General features: G+C 41.0%; 1 protein-coding gene across 1 annotated transcript; it reads left to right on the top strand.

Moving 5' to 3' along the window:
* The first annotated feature begins 2,538 nt into the window (after window positions 1–2,538).
* On the top strand, window positions 2,539–9,797 carry PTS (6-pyruvoyltetrahydropterin synthase). Its single transcript, XM_045555395.1, has 6 exons — window positions 2,539–2,683; window positions 4,280–4,359; window positions 5,083–5,105; window positions 5,485–5,541; window positions 9,155–9,225; window positions 9,429–9,797. Exons 1-6 carry the CDS (start codon window positions 2,601–2,603, stop codon window positions 9,550–9,552), a joined length of 438 nt encoding a protein of 145 aa, XP_045411351.1. The 5' UTR covers window positions 2,539–2,600; the 3' UTR covers window positions 9,553–9,797.
* The last annotated feature ends 558 nt before the right edge of the window (window positions 9,798–10,355 follow it).

Raw genomic sequence — 10,355 nt, 5'->3', positions numbered from 1 at the left:
TTTCAAATGTCAAAAACCCTACCTTCTTTAGTGATGTGTTCCAGACATACAAATGCTGGGGTTTGCATTGTGGCAACAAAGCAAAAGGGCTAAGTTCTATGTCTGGGTTTGTGAGCTATAGACCAGAGCAGCAGGTTTAGGATGGCAAGAAGATGCCGAAACAGAACTAATACAGCAGATGTGGGGGCAGAGCACCTCAGGTAACCACGAGAATGTAAATCCCCCTATGTTTCACAGAAGTCCCTGAAAAAAGGCATTCATTGTACTTCCTCAGACCAAACATGGAGATTTGATCTATCTTATTTTGATCCGAAGGGTGAAGGAGAGACTCTGGTTGACTTCTGGGAAGCACACAGATCCGTCATGTCTTTCCTCTGTTTATAAATCTTTATCTCAACACACAGGGAGTGAAGTTCAGACATACAAAGGTTAGCAATATAATCATAAGATTTTTGACCTAAGGATACCTAAATTCTGCCTTGGCCCTGCTATCTGTAAGGTTCTTGAAGGAAAAGACAAAAAAGGATCAATGGCATTTTATAATCTAGGCACATATGCCTGGTAATCCAATGCAGAAAGTTCTGGTAAAATTGATTGAGCATATGACCATAGCTCAAAGCATAGGCTGGGTCTATTCCTGTCCCTAAGCCCAACTCTTACCAGAGACTCAAGGAAAGGGAGTATGCAGTGTACAACTGAGGGGAAAAGGGAGAGACAGGTAGGCAGCTCCTGGGGCAGTTTACTCCGTGGCAGGGTAAGAAGCAGAGAATGTGAATAAGATGGCCAGGCCTTCTCGGTGTGGGGCACGGGTAGGGGCAGATTTTGGCTGTTTTTTTTTTTTTTTCTGAGCATAGCACCAGAGAGTAAGCCACAACCATGTGTGGGACTTTTTAACATGTTGTGAGCCTGCCTGTGAGTAAACAAGGCCGAAACAGTGCCTGGAAATGTAGGCAAGCAGATGAAAATTCCCTTCTCTTGGGGAGGAGCTAGAAAGGAGACAAGGAGGGGATGGAGCCTCCTTCCTTTAAACTTAATATGGTGTTTAAGGCCCTTTCATAATTCGGTCCCCAGTCAGTGTCTCCAGTCCTGTCTCTCAACTGTCTCTGCATCATAGCCAAGTTTGTCAATATACACTAAAACAAGCAGCACCTTTCCACATTTCATTTACTTACACTATCTTCTCTTCTTCAAATTCCCTTCTCATCCACCTGGTAAACTGTAAAATCCAGCTCAAGGATCATCCCATCTTTGAAACTTTCTTTTGCTTTCTGAGCCAGCATTTGTTTTTTAGTTTGTCATGATATTATTTCTGAGTTTGGCTCCCCTGCTAAATTGAACTTCGTGAAGACAGGGACCATGTGTTTGTTATTCATTCTTGCGCCTGGCATTTAGTTGTTGATAAGTAAACATTTTTTTTTCTTAGTGTGTGAATAAGGACTGAAAGGGGATGGATATGGGGGCTCCCTTGCCAATATGTATCCATTTGAGTACCTTATGGGATCTCTTAATAGAAGTTAGCCTTCTGTGATTGAAAGATTTCACTGAAAAAAGAAACAAAAAAGAAATAAAAAAGAAGTTAGCCTTCTGAGACAAAAAAAGCCAAGCACGAAGCCAGTAAATATTGCATGAGTGAAGTGGGAGCTACATCTAAATGGCTGAAAGCTTATGTAATGGCTTATATTTCTACCACCCCAAGCTTTTATCTTCCTTTTGTAAGTATACAGAAAACTTCTTAGTCCATTATTAATCACTGACTTGTCCTGCTTTTCATCATTTGATTTTTCTTATATGCAATGTAAACTATCCACTCGAGTGCCTGGAACAGTGCCAGTCACATGGTAGATGCCCAATAAATATTTAATGAAAGAATGAATGGAGGCAAGAGGTGACATGGTATTGGCAACTATATGTAGTTTGGACACGCTTGTAAGTAGATGGAAGAAACAAGATCCTTTCACTCTCAAGGTGTCTACACTGGCCAGAGAATTGCTAATGTGTGTATTGAGGGGTGCATGTGTTCACACTATACCAATCCAAAGTGATAAATGGGTACATGCTTATGGATAAGGATGGCTTTAGAATTTCCCTTAGTAAGAATCATTACACAACAGTACAAAGGTAGATTGATATCTGAAAGCCACATGGTTCTACTCGTGCTCTAAATTTCCTGCTCCTTTTATGCTGTAAGTAGACTGTGGCTCTGGGGCTCATCTGATAGAATGACCAGCCACTGGAGCTTTCTGTTGCAACTAACCGGGGGCTTATTAAAGGGGAGCGGGGCGCAGGCTCAAAGAGGTCACTCGAGGACCCAAAGTGTGCCCAGACTGGCCCTAGACGCGTGGCGTGACCTCCGGCTGAGCAGACATAAAAGTCAAGGACACTAGGTGCCCAGCTACCTTGACCGCTCCGAGGTCAATTAGCTCCGGAACCCTAGCCATCGGAAGAGATTCCGGTAGGGACCGACGCCTGTAACTGCCTCCCGAGGCCGGGATTGGCCGGAGCCCAAACGGAAGCGCGCTTCTGGGGCGCGCAAGCTCGCACTGCGCAGGCGCGGAGGGAGGCGGCGCCGGCCGAGGCGCGCGGGAGGCCCTTGGAAGAGGATGAGCGCGGCGGGGCGCGGCGGGCGCCGCTGGGCACGAGTGTCCCGCTGCATTTCCTTCAGCGCGAGCCACCGGCTGCACAGGTAGGGTGTGCCCACAGGTGCCAAAGGTGGGAGGCGGGCGCCTGTCCGCCGGCTAACGTCACCGGGGGCGGGGCCTGGAGGCGTGCTTCCGTGCGCGCGGGCGCGCCCTGGGGGCGGGGGTGGGGCCGGTGCTGGGGGTGGGGCGGGGCGGGCGCCCTCTCGGGCGGAGGACGGGAGTCCCTATGGCAGCTAGAGCTGGCCGCGTCCTGGAGGAGGCGGTGCAGCTTGGTGGTTCGCGGCGCCGACTGCGCAGGGAGACTGGCCTGGGTTCGGAGCCCACACCCAGCTCAGTGACACGAAGCAACTTCTTTGTCCCTCAGAACCCCTTAGTTTAGCTCAAAGCGTTGCTGTGAAGGTCAACGCAGTTAAACTTGCCCAGGTTACACAGTACGTCGTACACTCAATAAATGTTAGCTAATATAATATGCCAGGAGCATTAACGACTGTATCTGATGTAATTAAAATAAGGCAAGTTTTATCCCCTTTTCACCAAAGATAAAATGAGCCCAGATGTTGAGTTTCCTGTGCAAGCAGCACAGTTGGGATTTGACCCCCCAGCACGCAGACTGCTTGGACTCACTGAAGAGTCGATTGCAAGCTCCAGTCTCTGAGCCTCCGTTTCCTCCCCTGTGAAATGATAATAATCATTTCTGTCGAACGGGATTCATCCATTCATTCACTGGACAAGGGTTTCTTGCTTATCAGGTTTTGTGCTAGGTAACATGGATGCAGAATGGATCATGTCTGGCGTTTACAATCTGGCCACATTTGTGGAGAGTAAAGTGAGAGAGCTAAAGACTTTATTTAGCACTTAAATGCAAGAAGTGGATGAAGCAGGAGAAAGGGTCTAGTAAAGAGGCTTTCACAAAGAAAGGGGCTGCATAATAGGAAGCTCAAATTACCGCCGACCGCCGTAAGGCCTCATAGAAGATGCGAAGTTGATCAGGCAGGAATAGGTATAAAAATTCAATAAGTAAATTGTTTTCTGTCTGAAACAACAGCTAAATATTGTAATTTTAAAATTTCACTTAATTTGAGTATTCCTCAATAGATTGGCAAAGTTGTCATTAGGCAGCAGTTGCATAATAAAGAATGATTGTTAAAGAGGATACTTTCCAGGTAGTGGAATTATTTTCAGGAGAAATGAGATTTAAAAAAAAATTTCTTTTTCTGGATGAGTAGTTTAGCTTCTGAAAGGAATGAGATTTAACGCCACTTGAGGGCAAGCATGTTCTTGTTTATTATTATATGTTCTTGCTTCATTCAGTGCCTGCCTAATACCTTGTAGGTATTCAGTAAATGTTTATTGAATCAAAAAATGGAAAAACTTTTAGCAGATCAGTTGGAATCTTATTGAATGTAACGTTTGTCTATGCTTATTTGTGTGGTACAGTAGTCTAATTAGGGAGCATACACTGGTTTATGATTTATAGCTGAGTAATGAAATCAAAGTGATTTATGACTCCCCATTTGGTAAGCTAAAGTAATAATAAATTGTGAAACTTTTCAAAGACCAGAGTAAATAATAAATGTAGGGAACAGAGAAAGGGTTTTGAGTGCGATACTTGTGTCATGATTTTTTTTTTTTTTTTTCAGTAAATCTCTGGGTGATGAAGAGAACTTGAAACTGTTTGGGAAATGCAACAATCCAAATGGCCATGGGCACAATTATAAAGGTGAGAGCCTCAGAAAGCAGCTACATAAGCTGTAGAGTTTAACAGCATGTGGCGTGATAGTGTAAAAAAGATCAGACAAGGTGTCAGAAGATTAGGATTTCTAGTTTAGTTACTGCCTCTTACTTGATCTATGATATCTCAATCACAGTGTGCTCACTTATCATGTAATAATACCTAATGATATTTGTGTGGAACTAAAAAATATATACATTTATAAAAGTTATTTGTAAAGTACTGATCATCAAGATTTTTCAAATGCTTCATATAAGCATTTGTTAATTTGTAAAGCGTTACTGTAAGCTGGGTATACACTCATGTGAGTAAAGGGATGAGAGTTTAAGGCACAGTGGTAGTTTAGCTTGCCCAGAAGGGCACTGGCCAATATTGGATCAGCTTTGTCTGTAGCTATACACCTGCATGTGCATTTTCTACTTTTACAGATTGAGCAACATCTCGATCCTCCCTAGCACAAGATCATAAGCAGAATTGATACCCTTTTGTCCTTGGCTAAGTTCCTCTGCTTAGCCAAAGCTCCTACTATGCTCCTTTGTCTTGGTTAAGTCTTGCTCTTGTTGATAAAGATCTTAACTAAAAGAACATGTTTTAGGGAAAATATACATGTAGCTTTGGGAGACAGAGATCTAATAATTTCTGTTGATAACTTGAATGTTAATCTGTTGAATGTCATGCTGTTTTTTTGGTGTTTTGTTTTCTTTCCCATAGTTGTGGTGACAGTACATGGAGAGGTATGTGCTTAAAATATCTGTGTGGTTTGTGCAGATCATCCTCCTTCAGCCAATGTGGTGGATTCTGTATTGAAAACTTCTGTACCGATGAGTATTGTCTCACTGTTGGGCTTTGTGTGTGTGGTGAGCTGCTACCATTCTGGGCTTCTCCTCTCTCTAAGTGTTGTCTTTAATGTGCTATATGTGGACATTAAAGAAGAGCCGTACAATGGAAAGGGTGCTTGAAGTACATGGTGCGTTGTGCTGAGATCAGTGATCATCTCTGGGAGGAAGCAAATGTAGGCACAGTCTCTGCACATTGAACAGCCTTCACTAATTTGCCAGTGGTTTAAATATGGAGAGGCTGTTAGAGTAATATTCACCTTTGTTTATTCTTCAGATTGATCCTGTTACAGGAATGATTATGAATTTGACGGACCTCAAAAAATATATGGAGGTAATGGCATGTTGGGTGCTTATTATCTGCTGTCCCCTAAATATATTAATAATATTTAGTGCCCCCCCCACCTCCTCAACCAGTTATCTTCTGAGGTTCCATGACCTGGGAGTAGCTCTGGGTGTGGGAGTGGGGGCGTAGTTGGAGGAACTATTCTCATGGCCTTCTGAAGGTGTTCCGGTGACTCAATGGAAATTAGTCACAGTTGGCGTTACAGTCATGAGAAGAAATGAATATGCTCACCTTGTATTCCTTGTTGTAATATCCTGCTTTCCTTCATGTAACAAATTCTACTGTTCTTTCAAGACACAGCTTTTTCCTTGAAGCTTTCTGTTCCTTCTCTCAATATTCCTTGTACCTTTGATCATAGATTTTACCACCACCTTGTCTTCTTCACCTGGCTATATTATAAATTCACTGGGGCAGTACATAGTGATAACACACAAGAAGGTGTTCAATAAAGAATTTAGGATTGCATCATTGTAGAATTCTTGCATTGTAAGGGGCCTTAGAGATTATCCAAATCAATTTCTTCATTGCACAGATTAAAATTGAGAGATGCTGAACAGTTAACTAACTTGCCCCAGGTCATGTGGTTAGTCATTTGCAAAGCTGGGAGTAGATTTCTTTCTATCCAGCTGTTTGTATTATGCCATCATTTCACCTGTTCTTCACTTCAGCTCTGCAACTTGCAATTGCTCTAAAATTTGACATTTGTTTCATTAAAATGATATTAGTAATCATTACTTCTTTCACATTACTTACTACCCATATATTCAATAAATTTGTCTACTTTATATCAGTTTTTGAGCTAAGTACCAGGAAAACAAAGTTGAATGAGACATAGCCCACAGAGTATGTATGTTACTTTTTCTAGGAGGTAAAGAATAGTAATTGCTCAATAACTGTTGATTGAATAACTGAATAAGAGAATGAGTGAAAGAACAAACAGCACTGTACTCAAAATACTTTAGCAAAGTTATAAAGACAGAGTTCTTGCATTTACTGTGGACATAAATTATATATACTCAGTGTTGTACAATATCAGACAACAATGTAAGAAATCTCAAGCAAATATGACTAAATATTAGAAGAGGGCTTCTCTATGCTTTTTTCTACTTTTGTATACCTGAAGGACACCACACATTCCCCTTAGTAAAACTGGCTCTTCGTGGCATATAAAGTGAAGTTAGGGCCCTGCAAATGGCACTGGGACATCTCTGGTGGCTGCAGGGCTAGTAGTGGAGTGTTCCATTTTTCTCGGGCCCCTGGGAGAAGCACTGAGTCCTGTCATGTTTCCTGGGGGGAGACAGGACAGCTGAGCCCTTCTCAGATGGTCGGGGGCTTCCAGAAGTGCTCAGGTGTGTTTCTTAAGGCACTGTATGTGAAGAAGTAGGCCTGTGACCATTTAAAACCCCAAAGCTGAATCTCTTTTTAAGCAGATGCAGAACACAGCCATTTCAGCAGACAGGCGTGGGCAGAACTCTTGTTGACCAGGGCATTGCCGGCTCTCCTGCCACCAGGATGGCTTAACCCCTGTAGCCTGTGATGTTTGGAGGACATGTTTGAAAAATACTCTCAAAGATACCAGCTGTTCCCTTCTGTGGCTAATGGTTTGTGCAGCAGCCAGCAACAGTGATACCTATTATAGTCCAAGTTTGTAAAACACACCAAATATTGCTGTTCGCACTAGGCACTAACCAACTCTGGAAAAGATGCACCAAAATGTCACTTTTCCAAGCTGTTTTGCTTCTACCTAAGCTTTTGTCCATCGTTAGCCACCAAAACAGTGAGTGTGCAAGTTACTGTTGCTGATGGGTCCTCCTTGGACAGTTTCTACTGCAAACAGGCTCTCGTCTCTTTCCACAGTATATCAGAAGTGCTGCTACTGAGAGACAACAGTTCCCTGCTTTTCTGGGCATCTGCAGGCCTGTTGTGAGGGGCCCCCCACTTCTGTGAGCGCCTGAGGGACCCTGCCCAGCACCTGCTGGGGAGTGGTGTCAGTTTGGTTCCAGGTTCTACATGGCCTTTGCATACACAGCATGTTCATGGCCCAGCCTAAAGTAATTCTTATCACCTCCTCATATGAAGGCAGCCATCGCCATCCTGGCTGGAGCCCCCCAGCCTTGACATGTCACCTGGGCCAGCCCTTCCTTGGGGCCTCCAGGAAAACAGAAGCTCCCCCTTCTCAGTGGCTTCTGCTTGCCCTTCCTGGGGCTGCTAGGAGCACATCATGATGTGCCCTAGGGTGAGTCTGGCTCTTGGTGACAGAATGACTCGTTTGTTGGAAACACACCTTGTTACCAGAGAAAATCCCCAGGCATCTGGGAACAAATCTATTTAGTTCCAATCTGAACTAACCACAAGACAACTTTTTAATCAACTTACTAAGTTGGAGCAGTATAATGGCTCTTGCTGATTTTAGCAATGATAAAAGTGTGTTTTAAACACATAGTGTTAAGTTTTATGAGGAAAAGGATCATAAAGAAGGGTAGTAGTGCACATGACTTAATTTTTCTGTTAGAGGGGCAAAAGTGGCTGTTTCTACACAGAACCCTTGGGTGTTGTTCTGTAAACATTTGTGGCCTGCCATGCTGCCCATGTCACCTCTGTCCTGCACATGGTTCGGTTTGTGTAGCACCCTAATTTTCTCTGTGCACGGATCCCTTCTTCTATTCCTCTGTGGTTGACTCATTATCTTCCCTGTTGGGGGATGGGAGGGAAGAGCAAGCCCTGCAGAAGAGGCTTCAATGGAGAAATTGGGACTGAAACTGGGATTTAAGATAAATTAAAGATATTTATTTTCTTGACATCCATGTGGAATATCCCTTCATTTGGTCTATTTTAACAGTTGTTTGATCTAAGACTTAATATTTTTATATGATTCTAGTTTTACTCAAGAAATGATCTCTATTATTGTTATTAATGTACCCTTCTTGAAACCACACCATATGGAAAATTAGATTTTCCATATGCTTAGATGCTTAGATTTTTTACAATAGCTAAAAGTGAAAACTTAGAATAAGGCAATTTAATCTTTGCTGATGACAAGGAAAAACATTATGTTAATATATATAAGCATTAGGGAGTAATAGTCTTTACATATTTATATTTTTTCTCCTAGGAGCCCAAGATCATTCTTAAATTACTCCTCATAGTAGAAATTTAGAACTATTTATATAATTTCAGTGTAGGTCTACTTTATAAAATGTAATGCTCACTGGGTCTTTGTTCTAATGATACTGTGGCATTGTTCCATAGGTGTGACTGTGTTATGGAAAAATATTTCTGGTGTCTCTTTGTACAGAATTCAAGAAGTGTTAAACTGAATTCTGAACCACAGTGGCTTGTGTTATGAGAAAACTCCAGGAGTTCTCCTCTACTTTTTGGTTTCTCACCTTTTCACAGTCAGTAACAAGGATACCTAACTATTACAAAGAGCTGAGCCTGGCTTTATTTTACAACTTTAAACTTTGTAAGATGCAGATCTAGTACTTAGAAGTATTGAGTTAGTAGCTAAATGATAGGGTAAGGTTTAGAGGCATAGGTGGAAAAATTTGGAATTTGAGTCTTAAATGCAATCAATTATTTTTTTCCTTTGTTTTGTCTCTAGGAGGCAGTTATGAAGCCTCTTGATCATAAGAATCTGGATCTGGATGTGCCTTACTTTGCAGATGTTGTGAGGTGGGTGTCACTGTCTGGCCTTATATAGATAGTAAGAAAGAACAATTGATTTGAACATGTTACTTTATCTGATTGCCATGTCATTCTCAAGTTTTAGTTTAATGGTATCTTTCAAAACTAGAATTTCTGTTCTAAATAGTATATGTGAAATTGTGTTTATTATTTACATTTTGAACCTTTTTCCTTTCTTTTTTTTTCTACAGCACAACTGAAAATGTAGCTGTATATATCTGGGAAAACCTCCAGAAAGTTCTTCCAATGGGAGTTCTTTATAAAGTAAAAGTGTATGAAACTGACAAAAATATAGTAGTTTATAAAGGAGAATAGCTTTTAGGGATTAACACTGTAGAAAGACTAATTTCTTTCCATATTTGAAAAAGATCTTTATCCCGTTGGAATATTAAGCAGTTACCACGTGATTGTTGCACCTCTACCCTGTGCTCTGGACTGCTTGGTTTATTGAAATCATTGTAAGACCTGTTAAATCTTACAAACGAAACTTGTAATATATCCTGAATATCATTTAGAGAGTCTCTTATCTCTAGATTAAAAGTCACTTCATTTTTGTGAAATGTTTTGATGTGGAATTATTTGAAAGCAAAAGAAATCTATTTTTGTTGTTTTCTCTCTATTATCTCATTTTTAGAATTTTTTTGGTATAACATAAACGGTAAAAATGTTTCATACAACTTAGAGTAGGTGAATCTTATAAAAAATAAAATTCAAGTGGCTACAAAGTCTGGAGACAACATATATTTTTTAGTAGATTGAACTTCCTTGATTACTTCTTCTTGGGTATGCTAAAGGCACACATTTATTCAGTGAAAATTAGACACACAAATCATCTGGGGCAATGCATTGTGATGCATTTACAAAGATTGATGGAAATGCTATAGAGCACGTTGTTCATTGCAATTTTTTACAGCTTGTTGAACTATGAATTGCTAAGTGAGGAGCAATACATTAAACATATCATGGATATCAGTAAATTATTTGTTATATATGTATTTTTTGGATTTCTGGACCTTATATTCACCTGAATAATTTTAACTCAGAAAACTGTAGAATAATATATTTTAAACCCTGTTAAAATAGTCAACATAAAAAGAATCTACTACTTTGTAAAGCAT

Source organism: Lemur catta, chromosome 7, assembly GCF_020740605.2.
Source record: "Lemur catta isolate mLemCat1 chromosome 7, mLemCat1.pri, whole genome shotgun sequence".
Lineage (NCBI taxonomy): Eukaryota > Metazoa > Chordata > Mammalia > Primates > Lemuridae > Lemur > Lemur catta.
This window is presented reverse-complemented; position numbering and strand designations above follow the sequence as displayed.

What these genes read in the sequence shown, in the direction of transcription:
- PTS (XM_045555395.1), top strand. Translation starts at nt 2,601, where the DNA reads ATGAGCGCGGCGGGGCGCGGCGGGCGCCGCTGGGCACGAGTGTCCCGC. An exon ending in CCATGGGCACAATTATAAAG is followed by an intron (nt 4,360 to 5,082) that starts GTGAGAGCCTCA and finishes TCTTTCCCATAG; the next exon opens with TTGTGGTGACAGTACATGGA. An exon ending in TACTTTGCAGATGTTGTGAG is followed by an intron (nt 9,226 to 9,428) that starts GTGGGTGTCACT and finishes TTTTTTCTACAG; the next exon opens with CACAACTGAAAATGTAGCTG.